The 25,185-nt window shown below is 37.9% G+C and overlaps 1 protein-coding gene across 1 annotated transcript in view; it reads right to left on the bottom strand.

The window, feature by feature from the left end:
• The window catches only part of Ankrd31 (ankyrin repeat domain 31), a 152,703-nt gene that overhangs the window by 117,159 nt on the left and 10,359 nt on the right, over positions 1 to 25,185 (bottom strand). The window contains exons 3-4 of the mRNA XM_075976264.1: positions 20,702 to 20,817; positions 13,283 to 13,323 (exon numbers count right to left, since the gene is read on the bottom strand). Coding sequence (XP_075832379.1) covers positions 13,283 to 13,323; positions 20,702 to 20,817 — 157 coding nt within the window. The remainder of the gene's footprint in view (positions 1 to 13,282; positions 13,324 to 20,701; positions 20,818 to 25,185) is intronic.

Below are 25,185 nucleotides of genomic sequence, written 5' to 3' on the forward strand. Positions count from 1 at the left end.
TCCCACCTATACCCAGGCAACCCACAAAATCTATTTCCCCTTCTCAGGGAGATCCTTAACATCACCCCTTAAGCCCTCCTTGTTATTTAGCCTCACTGGATCTGTGGACTGCAGCATGACTATCTTTTACTTTACAGTCATTATCTACTTATAAGTGAGTACACACCATTGTTTGTCTTTCTGGGTCTGGGTTACCTCACTACAGATGATGTTTTTCTAGTTCTATCCATTTGTCTGCAAATTTCTTATCATTGTTTTTACAGCTAAGAGATACACTCCATTGTGTAAATATACCATTTCCTTTACCCATTCTTTGAATTAGGGATATCTGGCTTGTCTCCAGTTTCTGGCTATTTTGAGTAAAGCTGCTATGAACACAGTGTCCATGTGGTGTGGTAAAGCACACTTTAGGTATATGCCCAGAAGTGGTATAGCTGGGTCTTGAGGTAGATTAATTCCCAGTTTTCTGAGAAACTGCCACATTGATTTCCAAAGTAGTTGTACAAATTTTCACTCACACCAGCAATGGAAGAGTGTTCCCCTTACTCAACATCCTATCCAGCATGAGCTGTCACTTGTGTTTTTGATATTAGCCATTCTGGCAGGTATAACATGAAATCTAAGTCAATTTAACTTTTATTATCCTGATTGCTAAGGACACTGAAAATTTCTTTAAGCATATCTCAGCCATTTGGGAGTCCTCTGTTGAGAAGTCTCTTTAGATCGGTATTCCATTTTTAATTGGATTATTTAGCTTGATGATGTCCAGTTTCTTGGGTTCTTCATATTTTGGATATTAGCCCTCTGTCATTTGTAGACTTGGTGAAAACTTTTCCCATTCTGTGAGTTGCCTTTTTGTCCTACTGACAGTGTCCTTTGCCTTACAGAAGTTTTTCAGTTTCATGAGGTCCCATTTAGTAATCTTAGGGACTGCATTATTGGTTTCTGTTCAGGAAATTGTCTTCTGTACCAATGGGTTCAAGGCTATTTCCCACTTTCTCTTCTATCAGGTTCAATGTATGTGGTTTTATGTTGAGATCTTTGATACTCTTGAAGGTTGTGCATAGCAACAGATATAGATCTACTTGCATTCTACAACATGCAGACATCAAAACAGACCAACACCATTTGTTAAAGATGCTTTCTTTTTTCCATTGCATATTATTGAGTTCTTTATCAAGAATCAAGAGTCCACAGGTGTTTGGATTTATGTCTGGGTCTTTGATTTGATTCCATTGACCAATGTGTCTACTTTTATGCCAATATCATGCAGTTTTAATTACTACAGCTCTGTAGTAAAGCTTGAAATCAGGGATGGTGATATCTCTGGAAGTTCTTTTATTGTATAAAATTGTTTTAGCTACCTTGGGTTTTTTGCTTTTCCATATGAAATTAAGTTTTGGTCTTTCAAGGTCTATAAAGAATTGTGTTGGAATTTTGATGGGGATTGATCTGAATCTGTAGATTGTTTTGGTAGAAAGGCCATTTTTACAATATTAATCTTGCTGATCCATGAGCATGAGAGATCTTTCCATCTTCTGTTATCTTCTCCGATTTCCTTCTTCAAAGACTTTAAGTTTTTAATCACACAGATCTTTCATTTGCTTTGTTAGAGTTACTAACCAACAAACTATTTTATATTATCTGTGGCTATTGTGAAGTATGTTGCTTCCCTGACTTCTTTCTCAGCCATTTATTATTTATACATAAGAGGGCTATTCATTTTTTTAAATTAATCTTGTAGCCAGTCACTTTGCTAAAGATGTTTATCTGCTGAAATTTCCTGGTGGAATTTTTGGGATCATTTATGTGTACTATTATATCATCTGCATATAGCAATACTTGACTTCTTTCTTTCCAATTTGTACCCCCTTTGATCGCCTTTAGTTGTCACATTGCTCTAGCTAGAACTTCAAGCACTATACTGAATAGGTATGGAGAGAGTGTACAGTCTCATTTTGTCCCTGATCTCAGTGGTACTGCTTTGAGTTTTTCTTCGTTTATTTGATATTGGCTACATATACAAATTTTCTATAATTTTCCAAAATTTTCTAAATTTTCTAAAATTTTTAAATTTGCCTTTATTATGTTTAGATATGACCCTTGCATCCCTAATCTCTCTAAGACTTTAATCATGAAGGGGTGTTGGTGGATTTTGTAAAAGGCTTTTTCAGCATCTAAAAAGATGATCATGTGGGGTTTTTTTTTCTTTCAATTTGTTTATATGGTAGATTAAATTGACACAATTTTCATATGTCAAACCATCTCTGCATCTCTGGAATAAAACCTACTTGATCATGATGGATGATATTTTTGATGTATTCTTAGATTCAGTTTGCAAGTATTTTATTGGGTACTTTTGCATTAATGTTCATGAGGGAAATTGGTCTGTATTTCTCTTTGTTGAAGCTTTGTGTGGTTTGGGTATCAGTGTGACTGTGGCCTCATAAAATATATTTGGCAATATTCCTTTGGGTTCTATTTTGTATAATAATTTAAGGAGTATTGGTATTAGCTCTCCATTGAAAGTCTGGTAGAATTCTGTACTAAAACCATCTGACCCTGGCCTTTCTTTGGTTGGGAGACTTTTAATGACTATTTCTGTTTCCTTAGGGATTATAGGTCTATTTAAGTTGTTTATCTGATCTTGATTTAACTTTGATAAGTGGTATCTATCAAGAAAATTGTCCATTTCTTTTAGATTTTCCAATTTTATGAAATACAGGTTTTTGAATTATGACCTAATGATTCTTGGATTTTCCTCTGTATCTGTTGCTATATCCACCTTTTTGTTTCTTACTTTGTTAATTAGAATATTGTTTCTCTTTTAATTAGTTTAGATAAGGGTTTGTGTATCTTGTTGATAAAGAACCAACTCTATTTCATCATTCTTTGTATTGTTCTCTTTATTTCTATTTTATTGATTTCAATCTTCATTTTAATTATTTCTTGCCATCTAATCTTCTTGGGTGTGTTTGCTTCTTTTTGTTCTAGAGCTTCCTGGTGTGCTCTTAAATTACTAATATGAGATCTCTTCAATTTGTTTCTTCAGGATTGTAGCACGAATTATAAAAACCTAGAGACAGATATTGGGGTTCAAGCTGAAGATCAGGAAAGCAAAACAGCCAAGCCACTAGGAAAGTCTTACCTCTACCAAGGCTGGGCATAGGCAGATTGAGTCCTGAGCCTCTGTCTCCTCCTATTTTATAATCCCCATTAGTTCTGGGATTAAATGTGTGTGCCTCCTAGTATTGGAATTAAAGGTGTGAGCCACGACTACCTGAATCTGTTTCTGCACTGATCCTATGTAGCACAGCGTGCCTTTGAACTCAGAGTTCCCTCTGATTCTATCTCCCAAATCCTGGGATTAAAGGTGTGTGGCACCATTGCCTGACCTCTAGTGGCTTACTTTTACCCTCTGATCTTCAGGTAAGCTTTATTTATTAAAACATAAATAAAATACCACTATACAGGACAAATATCCCTTCCCTCCTTCCTGTGTCCCCGTCCCTTTCTCCCTAGTCCTCTATCTCCTTTACCATCATACCCTACTCCATTCTAACACAAACCTCCCCTTCTTTTCCTCTTAGAATTACACCTGCAAGGTCATTTGCTGCTGGTTTTCTACCTGAGTCAGAAAACTTTTTCTCCATGCTTAATAAAGGATATCTTGCCAGGCAGTGGTGGCGCACACCTTTAATCCAGAACTCAGGAGGCAGAGGCAGACGGATCTCTGTGAGTTCAAGGCCAGCCTGGTCTACAAGAGCTAGTTCCAGGACAGGCCCGAAAACTACAGAGAAATCCTGTCCCCCCCAAAAAAGAAAAATCCCCCCAATAAAAAAGGATATACCTGTAAAAACAGGTGTGGGTATGGTTTGTACCTAATCTGGGGTCAAGAAGGGAGCCCCTGCTGTGCAGGAGTCCCCTTCAGAGAGCCAGCTTTAATTTGTGGTGGTCTGATAAAATACATAGAGTTATTTCAAATTTCTTGTATCTGTTGAAACTTACTTTGTGCCCAGGTATGCAGTCAATTTTGGAGAGTGTTTGTGAGGTTCTGAGAAGAAGATATATTCTTTTGTGTCTGGGTGAAAAGTTCTGTAGATATCTATTAGGTTCATGCGGTTCATAACACCTGTTAGCTTCATTATTTCTCTGTTTAGTTTTTGTCTGGATAACCTATCCACTGGTGAGAGTTGGGGAGGTTTGATGTGCAATTTAAGCTTTAGTAATGTTTCTTTTACAAATGTGGGTGTCCTTGCATTTGAGGCACAGATGTTGAGAAATGAGATGTCATCTTGGTGGATTTTTCCTTTGATGAAAATGAAATGTCCTTCTCCATCTCTTTTGTTTAATTTCAGTTTCAAGTCCATTTTGTTAGAGATTAGAATAGCTACACCAGCTTACTTCTTAGGTCCATTTTCTTGGAAAACCTTTTTCCAACACTTTATTCTGAGGTAATGTCTATCTTTGATGTTAAAGTGTGTTTCTCATATACAGCAGAAGGATAAATCCTGCATTGACATCCATTCTATTGCTTGTGTCTTTTTACTGCTAAATGGAGTTCATTGATATCAAGAGACATTAATGACCAATGATTGCTAATTCCTGTTATTTTATTATTGTTATTGTTGTTGGTGGTGGTGGTAGAGGGTGTGTGTGTGTGTGTCCCGATTTCTTAGGTTTTGCTGGTGTGCGATTATTTATTGCCTGTGCTTTCGTGGGTACAGTTAACTACCTTGGGTTGGAGTTTTTCCTCTGGTACCTTCTGTAGAGCTAGATTTATAGATATACATTATTTAAATTTGGCTTTGTCATGAAATATTCTCTTTTATCCAGCAATGGTGATTCAAAGTTTTGCTGGGTATAGTAGTCTGGGCTGGCATACATGGTCTCTTAAGAGTTTGCAAGACAAAAAGAGAGTAACTGGTAAAAGACCAGGCCTGAGCCAGAGACCTTTGCAGGACTGGGTGCTAGTCAGGAACCTCTGAAGGAACAGGCCTGAGACAGAGATCTCTGTGGGAAAGGGTATATGGACCTCCAAGGGAACAGGCCTGAGCCAGAGACCTCTTTGGGACCAGGAGTGAGTCAACAACCTCCAAGGGAACAGGCCCAAGCAAGCAAACTCCATAGAAGCAGGCCCGAACAACCTCCAGGAATGCAGAGCTACCCCTGGGAGCACAGAGCAACCTCCGGGAAACATGGCCATGACTACACCATGAGGAGCAACCATGTGAGCTTTGGATCCACTGGCACCTGGAAGACTGATCACCAGAGACACAGCCCTAACTACACCAATCAGAGAAAAAGATGGGTAGACAAGGTGAGAACACACTCAAAACCACAAAGAGCAACAGGTCATCAACAAAAACAAGTGGCTCTACAACAGCAAGACTTGAACACACAAATAGAGATAAAGCAGAAGAAAATGACCTAAAAAATAACTTTAGGAGAATGTTTGAGGCCTTTAAAGAGGAAATGAAGAATTCCCTCAAAGAAATGGAGGAAAAGACAAACAAAAAAATGGAAGACATCAATAAATCTCTAAAAGAAAATCAAGAAAAAGCAATCAAACAGATGAAAAAATGATACATGACTTGAAAACAAAAATAGAAACAATAAAGAAAACACAAACCAAGAGAATTATGGAAATGAAAAATATGAGAAAACAATCAGGAACCACAAACACAAGCATAAAAAGGACAATACAAGAGATGGAAGAGATAATCTCAAGCATTGATGATACAATATAGGAAATAGACTCATCAGTAAAAGAAAACATTAAATCTAGCAAAACTTAACACAAAATATCCAGGAAATATGGGACACCATGAAAAGACCAAACTTAATAATAGGGATAGAAGAAGGAGAAGTCCAACTCAAAAGCACAGAAAATAATTTAACAAAATCATAGAAGAAAACTTTCCCAACCTAAAGAAAGATATGGATATAAAGATACAAGAAGCTTACAAAACACCAAACAGACACCAAAAAGTCCACTTGCCACATAATAACCAAAACACTAAATATACAGAATAAAGAAGGGATATTAAGAGTTGCAAAGGAAAAAGGCTAAGTAAGATATAAAAGCAGACCTAGCAGAATCATACCTGACTTCTCAAGAAACAACGAAAGCCAGAAGGTCCTGGTCAAGCATTATGCAGACATTAAGTAACCACAGATGCCAGCCCAGACTACTATACCCAGCAAAACTTTCAATCACCACAGATATACAAAAAAAAAAGATATTCCATGACAGAAACAGATTTAACCAATACCTAGCCAAAAACCCAGCCCTATACAAAGTACTAGAAGGAAAACTCCAACCCAAGGAAGTTAGCTACATCCACAAAACACAGACAATTGATACAGACTTTGTATGCTGTGATTACCATTAATGAATAAAGAAACTGCTTTGGACCTAAAGCAGGGCAGAATTTAGGTAGGCAGAGAAAATTAAGCTGAATGCTGGGAGAGAGAAGGCAGAGTCAGAGAGAAGCTATGGAGCCACCACCAGAGACAGATGCGCTGAAATTTTGCTGGTAGGCCACGATCTTGTGGTGATGCACAGATTAATGGAGATGGGTTAAATTAAGATTTAGGAGTTATTCAATATGAAGCTAGAGCTAATGGACCAAGTAGTGATTTAATTAATACAGTTTCTATGAGATTATTTCAGGGCTAAGTGGCCGGAACCAACAAGCGGCCTTCCTACTGCAGACACTAGATGATCTCACAGCAGCAAATCCCACAGAAAGGAAAAAGTACATATAATAACATCATCAACAATGAAAACTAAAATAACAGGAACTAGTAATCACTGGTCATTAATATCCCTTAATATAAATGGACTCAACTCACCTATGAAAAGACACAGATTGGATAAGAGATTGAATATGATAACAGAATCCATTCTTCTGCTGCATATAAGAAACATTCCTCAACCTCAAAGACAGACATTGCCTCAGAGTAAAGGGTTGAGAAAAATTTTTCCAATTAAATGGACTTAAGAAACAAGCTGGTATAGCTATCCTAATAAGTAATAAAATAGACTTCAAACTAAAATCAATCACAAGAAACAAAGGAGATTTCATATTAGTCACAGGAAAAAAAATCCATCAAGAAGAAATCTTAATACTGAATGTTTATGCCCCAAATACAAAGGTACCCTCGTATGTAAAAGAAGCACTACTAAAGCTTAAATCACACATTAAACCCTAATCACACACTAATAGTGGGAGACTTTCAACACCCCATTCTCACCACTAGACATCTGTCAGACAAAAAATTAACAGAGAAATAAAGAAACTAACAGATGTTATGACTCAAATGGATTTAACAGACACATATGCTGGATAATTATCTGTCTTTATTTGTGCAGGTATACCCATGATGGCCATAACTTCTAATAAATGTGTGGTTACTAAATCAGCCTTTTCTGAGTTCAAGGCAGTTGCCCACTGAAAACCTGAATAAGTGTCAATGGTATGGTGTACATGTTTTAATTTTAATTTTCCAAATTCTGTAAAGTGGAACACATCCATCTGCCAGATCTCATTCATTTGAGTACCCTTTGGGGTACTCCCTGCTGGTAATGGTGTTTGACTATAGAAAAAGCAAGTACAACATCTCTTTGTAATCTCCTTAGCTTGTTGCCATGTAATAGAAATCTCTTTAAACATTTTCTATTGATACGATGTTTCTTATGAAATCGTGATGCCTTTAGCACACTTCCAATCAATAATCGATCAATTTCTGCATTACCTTGTGCTAGAGGACCTGGCAGACCCATATGGGATTGGATGTATGTTATATATATGGGACAAAGCCTAGTCCTGATTATATCTTGAACCTGAATGAATAATGAAGTCAATTCTGTATCATCTGGTATAAACTCAGCAGTTTCAATATGCCAGACAATTCTTTCTGCATACTACTAGTCAGTAACTATATTAAAAGGTTCTTTAAAATCCTTTAGTACCATGAGAATAACATATAATTCTGCCTTTTGGACAGAATTATAAGAGCTTTGTTTCACCTTATTTAATTCTTCTGATCTGTAACCTGCCTTTCCTGATTTATTTGCATCTGTATAAAATGTATGGGCTCCAGTTATTGGTACATCACGTACAATTCAGGGAAGAATTTAAGGTGTTCTCTTTATGAGGTTAATTCTATCACTTTCGGGATAATTGCTATTAATTTCTCTCATAAAATTAGCACAAGCTCTTTGCCAAGATTCATTGCCTTCTCTTAATTTTTTAATTTCACCAGCAGTAAAAGAAACTATAATCTCTGCTGGGTCTATTCCTGCTAGCTGATGAAATCTCAATTTTCCTTTTATAATTGATTCAAAGACTTTTTCACATAAGTTTTAATTTTTTTAACTTGGTTTATGTGATAAAAAAGATCCATTCTAAGATAATATCTTCTCTCTGCATTAAAATTCCTGTAGGGGAAGTTCTGGAAAGCAATATGACTAGAATACAATTAAGATTTGGATTTACTCTATCTACATGTGCCTCCTATAGTTTCTCTTAAATGACCATCAATTCTTTTTCCACTTCAGCTGTTAATTCTCTGAGACTATTTAAGTCTTTGTCACCATCAAAGGTCTTGTTTAAATGAACTATGAGGTCAAGTGTTATCCCAACAGCCAGTCGTTGACTGGAAATATCTCCTAACAATTTTTGAAAGTCATTAAGAGATCACAATTGGTCTCTCCAAATTTGTGCCTTTTGTGTTCTAATTTTCTGAAAACCTATTTTGTAACCTAGGTAACTGACAGAATCTCCTCTTTGTATTTTTTTCTGGAGCAATTTGTAATCCCCATTTAGGTAAAACTTTTTTCACTTCTTCAAACATTCTTTCTAAAGTATCTGAATTTGAGTCAAAAAACAAAATGTCATCCATTTAATGGTAGATTATAGACTTAGGAAACTGCTTACATGTTATTTCCAACAGCTGATTTAGCACAGGGTGGGACTACTGAGCATGCCCCGTTGGAAGATAGTCCATTGGTAACTCCTACTAGACTGAGAATTATTATAACTATGCACTGTGAAAGCAAATTTTCTTGATCCTTTCCTTGTAAAGGTATAAATGAAGAAATAACCCTTTAAATTAATAACTTTGAGAGGCCATCCTTTTGATAATAGAGAAGGCAGAGGAATTCCAGACTGTAGAGGGCCAATAGGTTGGATAACCTTCTTGATAGCTCTTGGATCTGTCACCATTCTCCATTTTCCAGATTTATTTTTAACAACTAATACAGGAGAATTCCAAGGGTGGGCTGATTCTTCAATATGGTGAGCATCTAATTGCTCCTGTACCAGCTGCTCTAAAGCCTGCAGTTTGTCTTCCATTAAAGGCCATTTTTTTAACCCATATGGGTTTCTCAGTTAACCATTTTAAAGGCAAGGCTGTTAGTACCTCTGAAGGTTTGCTAACTGCTTTGTGCTCTTGTACAGCCTGAATGGCTGGTGACCTTTATTTATAATATTATATAATATCCTTCCCAGAAACATGAGTTTTGGCGACTGCAGGAATGTTAACCTGGGTATTCCATTGCTGCAATATGTCACAGTCCCATAAATTCACTGCAATATTAGTTACATATGGCCTCAGCCTTCCTTTCTGTTCTTCTGGCCCTATGCATTCGACCCACCTCGTGCTTTGTTTTACTTGAAATAGGGTTCTAATTCCTAGGAATTGAGTATCTGCAACTTGAAGAGGCTAATCTGGATGCCAAGATTCTGGAGTAATGATAGTCATATCTGCACCTGTGTCTAGTAATCCCTCAATTACAGTGTCACTTCTATGCACTCTTAGCTTTGGTCTTTGATCATTTATAGAAGTCTGCTAAAATATACATTTCCTATTTCCTACTGGAATTTTTGACTCATCCCCCAGGTCTATTCCATCATCCAGAACAGTATGGTTTTTTACAGTAGGCACTGGACTGTTTAATTTTCCTGGTGAGACATGTTGTCCATAGTGACTGGGAATGACTGGGCCTTGTTTGACATCAGGGCCTGCGAGAGGCACCCCAAAGAGTTTCCTGGTGGTATCGGGTTGCCTTGTCTGTCTCTTTTTGACCTAGATTCATTAGTCCAACGCTAGCCTTTGCTATACCTCCTACATATACCAGAAGGCTAAGTCCTCCTATTCTTGTCATTCCTAGAGGAGACATTATTCCTAGGAATTCATTGTCTACTGTCCCTTCTTAAATGCTCTATTCTTCCACAATTAAAACATTTGGCATTTTGTTGTCTCCTCATACCATTGGAAATTGCATCTCCTACCCAAGCTTCAGTATTATAGTCAAATGTTTGAACATTCATTGTATGCAAGATCCATTCATCTATGGGTGTTGATCTGACCTTTACAGACCCAAGATCTTCTTACATTCTAAGTTGGCATTTTCAAAAGCCAAGAATTCAATTAGTATACATCTAGTTTCAGGGTCTGTCACTCCTAATTGTACAGCCTTAGTTAATCTTTGTAAGAAGTCAGTAAAGGGTTCTCTCTGGCCCTGTTTAACTCTAATATATGACTCAGTCTTTGAATCCTGTCCCAAGCATTTAAAGCTGCTGTGCTGCATAGGGACAAGGTGCATTCGTCATAGTGAGTCTGTTCCTGAGGATCAGAGTAATGACCCTTGCCAAGCCAATCGTGTGAGGTAGCTTAGTACTTGAAGCCCACGTTTTCACCATTTCCCTGACAAAAGGTAAATGTAGCCCATAAGAAACTATTGCTTGCTTTATTTCTTTTAAATCACTCATATGTATTGGTTCCCATGCATATTCTTTGACTACCTTAGGGTATTTTGTGCCAGATGGTTTTTCTGAGGAAATTACCAGATATGCACTTGAAACTCCATGTAAGTCATCTAGGGGTCTGGCACATACTGATGAGGCTAAATCCTGTCCTTGTACCTCCTGTCTCTGCTCATCAATTTCAATAAATTCCTCAATATTTTCAAATCTTTTTCTACTGGCTTTTTAAAAGTCTGAATCTCCTGTCCAGTGTTCTGTTCTAAGGTATGAAACTTGTACATTTAAGATAATGTCTTATCCTTGGACATATCATAACTTTACAACAGATTTTGATAGGTAGATTCAACAGCACAAATTCTTTCAGATAATTTTGTCAAACTGATGCTATCCCTCTCCATAATATTGAACCATTTTTTTTAATGAGATAATCTTGAAAGCAAAGCTAATTCCTAGAATCAAATAAAGGGAAGGAAAATAGTGTAAGTCTTGCACAACACCTTCCACAGTACAAGCAAAATAATTACTGAATTCCTGGATGCTATAAGTCATTTTTTTTTGTAGTTTGTCAGGTCTTACCTGTCATAAAGTAACTACAATGAATTGGAGTAGGTGTAATAATCGTTATGGGCCAGCAGGTATCGCAGTTGCAGCCATGTGGCTGAGAGATGCTAGCAGCAGCAAACAACACATGTTGCTTACTTAGGTACTAAAAAATATGCTTTATCTAATAAATTAAGAGCAGTTATTAAGTTGATCAAACAATTCTGAGAGTTGGGGCTCAAGGGAGTAAAAAAAAAACCAAAGTTTTTCGTCAATATGAGTTGCAGACTGTGTACACTGTGGGGATCACAGGCAGCAGTGTGTGGGCTGGTGTGTAACACACAGAGAGGTAGCATGGGGGAGTGAGCCAAGGAGTGCTAAGCAGTAGCCTGCTGTGTCTGAGGGCCAACTAGAGTAGTGGGCGGGAGTCAGTGCCCAATGTACCATGCAGCTGGCAGATCAATCCCAAAAAGTGTGGTCTGGTCCCCATGTTCAGGCACCATATGATGGCGAAAGTTACAAAATAATCCCACACTAGTTCAGAATTTGTATAATAAAGGGTTATTTATAAAAGGAGACTCACAGATCACTGTCCTAGATCACAGTCCTCTGCACGAATGGGGAATAGGAACAGAGTCTAGCAGCTGGAAGTGAGAGCAGGAAGCAAGAGAGCGAGTGCAGGCTTTACAGCTGCATTTCTAGTATAAGAGACTAAACCCAAGTTGACTGGTATTTTAAAGGCTATTTGCTGAAGGAGCAGAAGGGGCTCCCATGGTAGTTGTCTGTAAGGTTGCTTTCTTCAGGTCTTGCTGTCTTAGAATAGCTGGGCTCTGGTGGTGTCATATTGCCCTGGTTGTTGTTGACTGTAGTTTTACACTGGTGTTTAGACATCTGGGTTTAGGATGGTTATAGGTCTAGGTGCTGATTTCTGAACTGTCTTTGTTGTATGGGTATCTTGTTCCTTGGTTTCTCTTTCCTCTCTGGTCTTTGTGACACGGATTTCTGGTGGCCCATATGACCTCTGAACTAATAGGGAGTCTCTGTACAAGCTGGGGGCTGGTCTTCTAGTAGATCTTGGCCTTTGTTGCATCAGAGGGTCTCTGATCTGATTGGTGTGACCTGTACCTGTTCTTTTGATTGATGTTACCTACACCTGAGCAGCAGATGTCTTCCTGAGTTGGGGGCAAGGCCTGATGTTCTGATTGGTCCAGACCTGCTATCTTAATCAAACAATGTCCATAAAACTCTACCATCACACTGATATGAATTTCATCTACACCAAATTCCAGGGCCACTGGAGGGCAGAGAAAATGAAGAGCAATGTACAAAAGAATGTCTGTTGCCTCAAAGCAGCCACACTGGAAGGTCTCTTCCCAGAAGAGATGTCTCCCCAAACTCCTTACCCCTTCCTTTCCTACCTATATTCCTTAAACACATTCTTCAGTAAAATTAACATCATTTCCTTTTTACAATTAGCCCACAGCAGTTAAAAACAAAATGATTACAAGTACCATCTGCCACGGCTGCCTTGGTTCCTTGGTTACTGTTGGTGCAAATGTAAACCCCACGGAAAGAGTCAAATATGTTAATATTATTAATAAAATAGCTCTTAAGAGAATCTCAGGAACTACCAGGGAGTTTGCAAGCTGTGTTTTGAGAACCATTGTTTTTCAAGAACCGTAGGAATATAAAGTTTTGTTACACCAAAGACTCTACAAGATCTTCCTTTATGCTATGTTATAAATTCACTTTTTAAATACAATTAGCAGACAGAAAAAAGTTATTTTACTCTAAGTTTTCATATTAAATTAAATTTATCTTGAATGCTTATAAAACAATCTATTATTTACCCCACTAACATTCCAGAATATATAATTTTAAGTCCTATAAAAACAGATTCAGCTCTCCAAACAGTAACAAAATAAATACCCTATAATATAAAGAAGCCATAAGTCATTGTACTTAACTGTAACAGAACTTGATTTTGTGTTGCTTCATCTTGAGGATCCTAAGGGGGGAAAAGAGTAGGTTTTATTTTCCAAACTAAGGAATAATAATGAAGCAAATCAAAAGTGAAGCATTCCAGAGAATTCTTAAGTGTTTCTTAGCTCCTCATTTTTTCTTTTTGAGATCTTAATATAGTTATATCATTTCTCCTTATATTTTCTTCCTTCAGAATCTCCCTTATATGCCTCCTTCTGTACATTAAATGATCAGCAGTTTCTTTTATTCTCATATCAGACCAAAAAAACTGAAGCTACTGCATTCTGTTCAAAAAAAGATAAAATTCACTGATATAATTTTTCAGTTTAAGGTTTCACAGTATATTTGCCTTGCTCACTTTCAAAAGAACCTTGCCTTAAATATGGTGTCATCGTCAAAAAAATATTTTTTAAAAAATTGCTCTGGGAGTCCCCTACCTATTTCTATGATCTATAGTTATAGCTTTCTGAGAATAAAGCACTGGCCTTAATATACAAACATTTTAACAACAGAACAATACAATCCTATTTTTTTAGAAAAAGCACACAAACACATATAAATCATGGTATATGAGAGTCTCCAATTAATGTTCAGTGCATATCAAGCTAAAGTTCTGCTACTTGGGCTGATAATACTCTGCCCAAAACCCACAAACTATCTAACAAAAACTCCAAGACCAGGCACAGGAAATCTTCTTTGGAGTTGTTGGTCAGGGGAGTTCAAGAGACTTTCACAACTATATATAGAGACTATTACTGCTGCCCTTGGTTGTCTCCGAGGGGCTGGCAGTAAGTTCCTATTGCTGAAGACACCATGTACTTCAGACATAAGACCTGGAGGATCTAAACTGAATCTGACCTAAAAGCCTCTTCCCTAAGGACAAGTTTGCATAGTATCAGGAGGGGCAATGGAAGCTTCCAAGGTAGGAAGCAACCAACAGTCTTACCTAGTGCAATGCTTATGAACTACAATGACAACCAGCATAACAGGAAGGCCTAGGGGTGCAACAGTGGCCCTGAAGTTCCAGTGGTAACCAACAGCTCTCTAACTGAACTTAAGGCCACATAACAGGAAAGAAAACATGCCTGACAGTGAAAACCTAGTCAACCACCTATGGCTAGTGAGGTCATAGATCTTAGAAGAGAACCTAGTACTACCACTCTATAAAACCAGCCTAATTCCTAACTGCATTCTAAATATCTATCCTTATAACCATAAAAAAGTGTAACTTCCAACCCTCTTCAAAGAAACTTCTCTTTGCAACCAAAGAAGACCAACACAGAAAGCACAATTGATTAAAATATAGAGAAACAAATGACAGTGGGGTGCTCAGTCACAATCCACACACCTACAACACAGCTCTTGCACCTAAGGCTTGGGGAACATCACAGAAGAGATAGCAGAAAGACTGTAAGAGCCAGAGGACCAGGAAAGCTGCTGTGAGATTATATCTCCTAGATGGTAGGAATGCTTCACTTATGATACCTCAACAATACTGGTGTCTAAAGAAGACCCAAAGAAATACACCAATAGATGCATAGCATGGAAAGGGAAAATGTCATGGTGCCTCACCATTGACAAAGAACTATAGGCAACTGAGGAATGCTGAAAGAAGGATAAACAGTCCTCCTCAGGGAAGGGAGGAAATTATGTAGTATTATAATGTTATATGAGGAGCAGGCCTGCTTTGTCGTCCCGGCCACCCGGCTAGCTTAACCCCCGAAATAACCACACAGAAACTGTATTAATTAAATTACTGTCTGGCCCATTATCTCTAGCCTATTATTGGCTAACTCTCACATCTTGATTCAACCCATTTCTAATAATCTGTATAACACCACGAGGTCGTGGCTTACTGGGAAAGAGCCTAACCAGAGTCAATCTCAGGCAGGAACTTCATGGCGTCTGTCACTCTGTCCTTCTTCCCAGCATTCAGTTTAGTCTACTCCACCTACCTATGTTCTGCCCTATTAAAAGGCCAAGGTAGTTTTTTTATTCAACCAATGAAAGAAACACATAGAAGACCCTCCTACACCATTGTAATTTAAAAATAAAGTGAAATAAGCCAGGTGGTGGTGGCATATGTCTTTAATCCCAACACTCAGGAGGCAGAGATCAGCGGATCTCTGTGAGTTCAAGGCCAGCCTGATCTACAGAGCTAGTTCCAGGACAGGCTCCAATGCTACAGAAAAACCGTGTCTTGAAAAACAAAACAACAACAACAAAATACCTTAAAATTTTTTTGAGATAACAAATACAATTATAAGCATACTATAGCTAGCCAAAGGGGATCAAAATAAAATCTTTTCTCCCTTGTCCTATGACCATCTATTACTTCAAATAATATAAATATTTCAAAATTTGAAAATAAATCACCTCATCTTCTCCAATTAATGTTCATTCTATTCACTGATTATGGAGTCTACAGACATGGGAGTTACCCACCCATGTCCCATGTATATGTATATCCTTCTACGCAGGCTTTATAAAACTCAGAGACTCAAAGGTTATAAAACGAAACTAGCCTCACTCCAGAATCAGTTTACTAAGAATAGACCTACATACGTCTAGGCACTGCTATTGAGTAAATTAGAGTCCCTTCTTGTAGTTCTTAGTCTCATTAATAAAATAATTTAAGAATGACTCAAATGGAAACTTGAAAAAAATTATTAGCATTTAAAAGAAAAACCCTAGGGTAGACAAGCTGTAAATCTCAGCAGCTGACCAGAGCATGGGAGGGGGGGTTAGAGTCATGTTTTAAATAAGTTGGCATAGAGGTCACCCACACAGCATAAAAGGAACTTTTAGAGGAACAAGAGAGCTTAGAGCACAAAAACAAACAAACAACTGTCTGGGTGAAGGGTTCACCATAGCCCCTGGTAGCCAAATATCCAAAGAGTCCGGAATGTTTGGGTGGAGGCGTCACCCCAGCTCCTGGCATCCATGAGTCTGGAATGTTCAGGTGAGAGCTCCATCTTCAGGGGGCATCACTCCACACCCTTCCCCCCAATCCTCCCATCCCCAAACCCCTACCCTGAAGGCGTAAGTCACAAACAATGCCACACCAGTTTGGAATTATGATTAATAGGGTGGTATTTATTTAAAGGGGAAAAAACTTACAGATCACTGTCAGCCCTCTGCGTAACCAGGAAGGAAGTCAAGTCACCGGCGGAGCAGGAAGTGAAGAGAGTGAGGAGAGGGAAGTGGCCGCTTTTTTAAAGGGAGAGAGACCACACCCCAAGGGGCTGGTATCTCAGCGGCGATAGGCTGGAGGAGTGGGAGGACCTCCCGTAACACTACCCCCTTCCAGAAGGCCCACCATTGGTGGCTCGACCCCCACAGGGCATAAGAAGCCCCCACCTCATGGTTTCCCCTGGTGGTCTCCTCAACTTTTCCTAGGGTCACCTAGGAATGCTGTGCTCAGAATAAACTTGGATTTATTAATTCAGGTGGATTGGCTTATTACATCAGTGGTCGCAGATCTCCATTAACTGGGATTTAAACTTAACACAAACAAATAAATAAAGCATACTTAGGGGCTGAGAGAAAAAGACAGAAGTAAAGTTACACTGTTCTGAGTCAGACAGACTCAGACAAACTACATGGAAGCTCACAGGGGCCGTACCAGGAAGTGCAAATTCTGAGAAGGAAAAGTATAGTATTTCATTAAAATAATTCAGTATCCTGCTTATCTCTTCAGCATGGGTTAAGGTGAGCCCCCCTTCCTCGTGCTGGTTGTACGCCAGATGCCAGCCCAATTTGGATGAGCACTTATGTTTTGAGTAGTTTAGAATGCTGGGCCTCCACACAGGCCAGAGAAATAGCGTCCCTGATGGGCCTGCAGAAACTAGATTAAGGTTTATGTAACAATATATCTGCATCTCCACAAAACAATTCAATCAAATGACTATCTTGGCCATTTCACTTATCTTCATAAAAGGCCAGTGAACTTTCCTGTGGAGGGCAACTACTCATGATCATTTTCACATGAAGTAATTACAAAGACAGCTAGTTGTTTCCTTCATTTCCTTCTCCACAAGACACAATTCCACTCAAGAGCTAAAGACACTAATACAATGGTGGCTGGTGTTACTCATTGATCAGTTAATAAACTGAAGAACACACTTTCATCGTCTTTTTTCATAAAAGACCTGAATTGCTATCTATCTCTTTTATATACATGACTACATTTTTTTCTAGCTCCTACATCTTCATATTTTGACCAGACATTAAACTATATAGGTGTCTTACTATTTTATTTTTTGAAAGTACGATGTGAGAGATTAGGCTAACTGAATCAATTTGGAGGATCTAAAAAGAACCAAATCTGTTTATGTCTTTAAAGAAATTACTCTTTATTGTGTTATCACTCTCTTCAGCTCTTCAGATGGATTACTGAGATTGGCAAAGAAGCCAGGAAAAACAAACAAACAAAAATAAAATCAGAACAAACACCTTGGTTCTCTATGAAAACTTAGTATCTAACATAAACTACTTTCACATGCACTAAAGCATATTACTCATAACAAATATCTAGTGTTTTACTTATAAATTATTGATAACATTTCCTTAACACATACTTCTCTTGGACTAAGGAGCCTAGTTTTGTTTATACAATTTAAAAATATTAAATTATTCTACATATACACATGACTGCTCATTAGGGGCTGTCATATAGATAATACATAAAGTACCATCTATACATTACTTCAGTACTAACAAATGCTGAAAGAGTTGCTTGACATTTCACTTATTAGTATTTAAGAATAACTTAAACACAAAGTGATTGAATTAGAACTTTCTTGGCTCAAGTTGGGCCAAGTCCTAAGCCCTGTTTCAATCACACTACTTCCCAGAAATACTTCTAAACCACCAAAAGTTCTGCAAGGACAACTCCAGAACTGTAAGAATTAAATCAGAATGAGCTCCTGAATCAGTAAAGGGACACCAATAGTATTAGTGATCATCCCAGTAGAGTCGAAGTGTTCCCTGTGCCCTGAGCTTTGAAAACTCACCCCGTACTTGGGCATCTCAGCATTTTTACCTCAAAGCGGCAGATGGTAGGAAAGGTTGCTTGCTACCTGCTCACTGGAGCTTAAAAAGACAAAAGAAAGAAAGAGAAGGAAAAAAAGGCAAAAGAAGGGATGAGAGAAAAGAGGAAAAAGGAAGAGAAAAGAAAAGGAAAAAAATTCCTCTCCTTGACCTTGCTAATTCCTTTTGATTAAATGTTATCAAGCAAGCGTTGATCTATTCAGTGCCCTTTCTACATTCCTTTTGGGATTCAAGTTAGCCGATTCCACCTCCATGTATGCATAAAAGAGGAAGGAGGATGGACTGGAGAGACTGCTCAGAAGAAGAAGCACTTGCTGTTCTTGCAGAGGACCAGTTCCATTTCCATCACCCACATTATGGCTCACAGCCCCCTTCAACTCCAGTTCTGGCCTCTGTATACATATTTACACATAAACTAAAGAAACAGTTTTTTAAAGCGGAAGGAGGAAGCCTTCAATTTGGATTCATACTGCTTGAATACTGAGCTGTATTTCAAAGAGGAGATGTGGAGACCTGCCCTGCTGGTAATAACTGCAGGACTGAATAATCATTTCTTATCAAGCAAGCATCTTTTACAAATGACCAAGAAAAGGATTATGAGATTGATGCTACCCACTGCAATTAGTTAGGGTCACTCAGAAAAACAGACCCCAAAGGACAAATAAATAAATAAATAGTTTATTGTAAAGAGTTGAAACCCATGATTATAGAAATTATGTCCAAATCTGCAGTGCAAATTGTTGGGCTTGAGACCTAAAGAATTAATGACATAGCAGAGAAACTAGGAGAGCTGACAATGCAGATGATGTGTTAGAACCAACAAACAAAAACAAATTTGCATGTGCCCACAAATACACATATTACATAATCAATCAATTAATTAAAATAAAGGAACTAACAGTGTTGATAAAGTCCAAAGACAGTCAACTGAACCATTCTCTCTTTCTGGGAAAAGTAGACATCTTTCTTCAAACCAGGCTTTTTGATGCAGCCCATAGATAATATGGAGAACACAGACATCTTTACTCAAGTGCACACATTTAAATACTGAGGATGTGGATACAGCTCAATGACAGTTACTCAGCATGCACAGGGATATAGATTAAAAAGGAGAGAGAGAGAGAGAGAGAGAGAGAGAGAGAGAGAGAGAGAGAGAGAGAGAGAGAGAGAGAGTCAGGTGAGGTAGCTCCTATTTGCAGTCCCAGCACTTAAGAGGCAGAGGCAGCTTCCCCACCATGTTGTAAGGATCTCATTAGCGGTAAGCCAGAATAAACCCTTCTTTCTTAAACTGCACAGGTCAGGTATTTTCCCAGCAGTGAGAAATGTGTGTGTTGGCTCACTGTTCTTTGAGAGCAAAAACTCCCTGCAATGAGTAATCTCTAGGTCTGTTAACGCCCATTAACAGTTCCATTAGGCAAAATGGTGCCATGATAGACCCAGGCTGACCATCTAAGATAAAAATTCCTGCCCTGTGTGGAAGAGATGTCTTTTAGGAATCTAAAGCTAGCCCACTTCAACTCCAAGTAAAAAGACCTTAATAACCACCCAGACTTCAGAGACCCTCCATGCGGTGCTCCTTCTCTCACCGTCAGCTATCCGTGCCTGGACAATACACATGTGCTTGGTTCAAGTTGTTCCAATAAGCCTGTTTTGCTTTAAAAAGAAAAAAAGGGAGGGAGAGAGGGAGGGAGGGAGGGAGGGAGGGAGGGAGGGAGGGAGGGAGGGAAAAAAGAGGCAGAAAGACTTCCAAATTCAAGGCCAACCTGAGCTACTTAGCGAGTCCCAGGCAAACCTGTACTACAAAGTAAGATCTTATATGTAGCTTTTCAATTCTTTAAGACTTTGTAGCTAGGTATCCCTGGCTGGCTCACTTAATCAAGCCAAAGTGCTAACTAAATCATCCCATACTTTCCCCAATAGCTTTGCAATAGTCTATCTGCACACACACACACACATATACAAGACAACAATGGGTCTTTATCGCTGCTTATCTCAAATTACACCACATAGACTGGTATTTCCTTCACAAACTTTAAAATGAACTGATACAAAATCGAAATGAAAATCATAATTATTATATCCTATGTCTAACCTCTGTTATTTTACTACCTTATCTCCACTGAAAAAGAAAACTGGTAGAATAAAAAGGGAAATATTTGAAATTACCTGTCCTAAAATCAGTGTCCTTCATCAAATTTGCAACAAAGAAATTGAATGATTGCTTTTTAAAGGTATAACTGAACAAAGGAAGAGAAACAAACAGTAATAGACAACAAAACCTTATAATTAGTAATTTCTTAGCTAGCAGCCCCAGCTTTTGACAGGTATATGTTCAAATAACATCAACGTACCTGCAACACCAGGTCCTCACTAAGAGTCGGCATCACCTTATTTTTATTCTTTTGCTCTTCTGAGTCCTTTCTGGAAAGGAATTTGAGCCCAAGCTTGATCTCAGGAGAAGGCATGCCTGTAATGAAATATAATTAATCAATCACTTGCACTAATTTTATTATTCCACTTTTAGATGAATTAAGAATTTTATAAATATGGTAAAATATCATTTCACAAGGGACTAATGTTATATATTACTAAATGGCAAAGTAAATGTTTAGCATAAGTGAGGCCTGGGTTCACAGTCCAAAAGATTATGTATCATGGCTTCTTAACTGTGACTTTCATATGTCAATAGTGATTATTATTTCTTAGTAAGTGGTCATGCTGCACTGAACATAACAATGCTTGATTATTTCTTGGCCTCGGGTTGAAGGAATGCAATGAGTATGTATAGAAAATTTTATATCCTAGAACTGGGGAAATGTCTTGATGGATAAAGAGCTTTTTGTCATTTTGTTAAAGCAGCCCAAGATAAGACACACCTTGTCATTCAACATAAAAAGCTGCCTCAGAAGTAATTACATGATTTCTCACAAATGCACTGAGATCTTAATATACTAATATATTAATGACACAGAAATAATCACACATATTAATTTGCATACATGCACATAGAAATTTAATATATCATAGCCCACAGTAAGATGGCTTAGTGGGTAAAATTGTATCCTGCCAAGGTAGACCACCGAAGTTCAACCCCTAGGGCACACATGGTGGAAGGGAGAACCAGCTCTCACAGTTGTCCTCTGACACACACACAGCAATTTATAAATTAATGTAATAGATCAGGATCATAGTGTTTTAAACAGAATAAAATGGAATACTCAGTAAATCATATTGGGACAATTAGTTTGCTACTTGAAAAAATAAAATTAGAACTCTTCTTTTTTCCATATGCAAAAATACTCTACCTATATTAAGCATAGAAAAATGAAAGCAGGCTAGAGATACAGCTCAGCTAGTAGAGTACTTATTCACTCCAAAAGCACACGGACTTGAGTTTGGCCCTAAAACACTTGTCAAAATGCTGAGTGTAATGGCACATGCTTATAATCCCAGCATTGCAGAGGTAGAGACAAGATGATCTCTGGGCTTACTAGACAGCCAGTTTAGCCAGTAAGTGAGATCCAGGCTAATGAGAGATCCAGTCTGAAATGCAGACAGCATTTCATAAATGAGATCCAAGGCTATCCTCCAATATATATGGGCATATGTATATATACACACAAAGACACACAGAGGCACAAATAAATGAAGTTTAAAAAAGAGATACCACAGCCTATCACTCAGCCTGTGTAAAAACTCACTTCAAAACTGATTAAATATCTCAATGTAGGACCTAAAGCTGAAATTTCTAGAAAAAAAATACTTCAAGATATAGGCATAAGAAGTGATTTGTCTATAAAGGACACAAACAGCACAAGAAATAATCTCAAAAATAGTCAAACAAGATTACATGAAAATAAAAAGCTTCTGAAAATCAAAGGAAACAATGACCATCATGTGAAGACCACCTAGAGACTAGGAAAAACATCTCTGTCACATATCAGATATAGGACTGATATCTAGAGTATATAAAGTATATTCAAACACCAAGAAAAATCATCTAATTAGATATGGTGACAGATGCCTTTAAACTCAGGACTTAGGAGGGAGAGGCAGGTGGATTTCTGTTACTAGATTTCAGCCAGCCTGGTTTACAGAATGAGTTCCAAGATAGCCAGAGCTACACAGTGAGGCCCTGTCTCAAAAAAACAAAAAACAAACAAACAAACAAAAAAGTACTGATGAACTGGATAAGACAATTCTCAATAGAACAAACATAGAGAGCCAATAAATATTTGAAAAAATGTTCAACATCTTTAGCTGTCATAGACATGCAAATTAAAACTGCTGAGTTCTATCTCACCCTAGTTGTAATAATATCATCAAGAAAGCAAGTGTCAAATACTGGTGAGAATCTGAAAAAAAGGAACCCTTATACACTACTGGTGGTAATGTAAACTTTTAGTCACCATGGATGTTCCTTAAAAAATAAAAGTAGAAGCCGGGCAGTGGTGGTGTATGCCTTTAATCCCAGCACTCAGGAGGCAGAGGCAGGTGGAGTTATGTGAGTTTGAGGCCAGCCTGGTCTACAGAGCGAGTTCCAGGACAGGATCCAAAGCTACAGAGAAACCCTATCTCGTAAAACAAACAAACAAATAAACATAGAACTACTATATGACACAACTATCGCACTCCTAAGCATATACTCAAAGGACTCTATGTCAACAAAGCAGAGTTACTTACACATCCATACTTACCTCTGCCCTACTAACAACAGCCAGGAGCAGAAACAGCCTCCATGTCAAGAGATGAAGAAAATGCGATGCATACACAATGCAATGTCATGAATTCATAAATAAAAATCAAATTTTGGTATTTGCAGGAAAAATTAAAGGAAATAGAATCATGATTTTTTAAAAAAACAACACAGAAAGAAAGTCCTCAGCAGGTATAAGTTTTCTCAAAATGGAGGGATCCATCACAGGCTGCCTGAGGAAAAGCTTTAAACACCTCCCCCAGGCTCCTGAAGACTAGCTGTGGGAATCAAGTCTGATCCTGCTTAGAAACCTTCCTTAGCTCAACCTGGACTGGGTCTACTTCTGATACCCCATTGATCATTAACAATGAATTGCCTAAAGGCATCCCTAAGACCCCAAGGCCCATACAGTTGATCAAACATCTGAAAAGTTGGGGGCAAGAGGAAACATACCTCCAACACTCAGTAAACAGAGAAACTAGATTCTCATACCAAGAAACATTACCAATGACCTAATTCCCATTGCAAATGCAAAAGTACGAATAAACAAAAATATAGGTCTCCTCCAAAAATGATTCTCACATAGTAATGTACCCAAAGAAAAGTGACTTAGATGACATACAAGAAAATGATTTCAAAATAGCAATAATAAGCAGATCAAATAAATGCTGGAAAGAAAACATAAATAGATGAATAACAAAATCAACTCAATATATGAAAATGAAATTTAAAAAACAAAAAAGAAAAGCCAAAATAAAACAAAACTTGAAATAAAAAATTAGGAAATTCAAACAAAAATTAAAGAGTAAAGATTCACTGGATACATCAGATCAAACAGAAGAGAGAAAATCAGGTCTTGAAGACAAGTAAAGGAACTGGATTGGAGAGAATGCTGAATTACACAGACAGACAGACACACACAATCCATCTGAGAATGAAACTTGCAGGAAGTCAGGAACACTATAAAAAAGACCAAATCTATGAATAATAGAAAAAGAAAAATGAAATAAGGGGCTGAGATCAAATGCACAGAAAATATTTTCAACAAAACATAAACTTCCTTACTATAAGGAAAAGAAATGCCCATTGAAGTCCAAGGGGCATACAGAATACCTAACAGAACCAGGAAACACACTCCCCACACCATATCAAAACACTAAGTGGGGGCTGGAGAGATGGCTCAGAGGCTAAGAGCACTGGGTGCTCTTCCAGAAGACCTGGGTTCGATTCCCAACAACCAAATGGTAGCTTACATTTGGTGAGTTCTTCTGGTGTGCAGGTATACATACATACATAATAAATAAATAAATAAATCTTTTAAAAAAAACCACTAAGTGACAGAACAAAGAAAAGATACTGAAAGCACCAAGAGAGGAAGCTCAGGTCCCATAGAAAGACAGGCCCATCAGAATTAACAACTGATTTTTCAATGGAGACTGAAAGCCTGAAGGAATTGGACCAATGTTCTACAAGTTATTAAAGAGCACAAATATAACCCAGAAAAACTTCTGGTCATAGTGGAAGGAAAATAAAAACTTTCCAGATTTTAAAAAAACTATGACCACCATAGGATACAGAAAGGAATGCTTAGATCTGAAGATCGTAGAGCATGCTCAGGAAGACACAGGAAACAACATTTCCAGAACACGGAATCAAAGTGGTTTAACAAGGGTGGTAACAAACGTCAGTAACGCTTAATATCAACGGTCTCAATCCCCTAACACACAAAGACTAACAGATTAGATCAGAAAACAAGATCTAATAAATTTTTGTTTTTTGTTGTTGTTGTTGTTTTCAAGACAAGGTTTCTCTCTAGCTTTGGTGCCTGTCCTGAATTTTGCAGGCAAATGGATGGAGCTAGAAAACATCTTTTTGAGTGAGGTAACCCAGACAAAGAAAAACAATTATCACATGTACTTACTCATAAGTGGTTTTCAAACATAAAGAAAACAAAATCAGCCTACAAATCACAATCCCTGAGAACCTAGACAACAATGAGGACCCTAAAAGAGACATACATAGATCTAATCTACATGGGAAGTAGAAAAAGACAAGATCTCCTGAGTAAATTGGGTGCATGGGAATCTTGGGAGAGGGTTGAAGGTGAGGGGAGAGGCAGGGAGGGGAGCAGAGAAAAAT

The sequence above is a fragment of the Microtus pennsylvanicus genome, chromosome 6 (genome assembly GCF_037038515.1).
Source record: "Microtus pennsylvanicus isolate mMicPen1 chromosome 6, mMicPen1.hap1, whole genome shotgun sequence".
Taxonomy (NCBI): Eukaryota; Metazoa; Chordata; class Mammalia; order Rodentia; family Cricetidae; genus Microtus; species Microtus pennsylvanicus.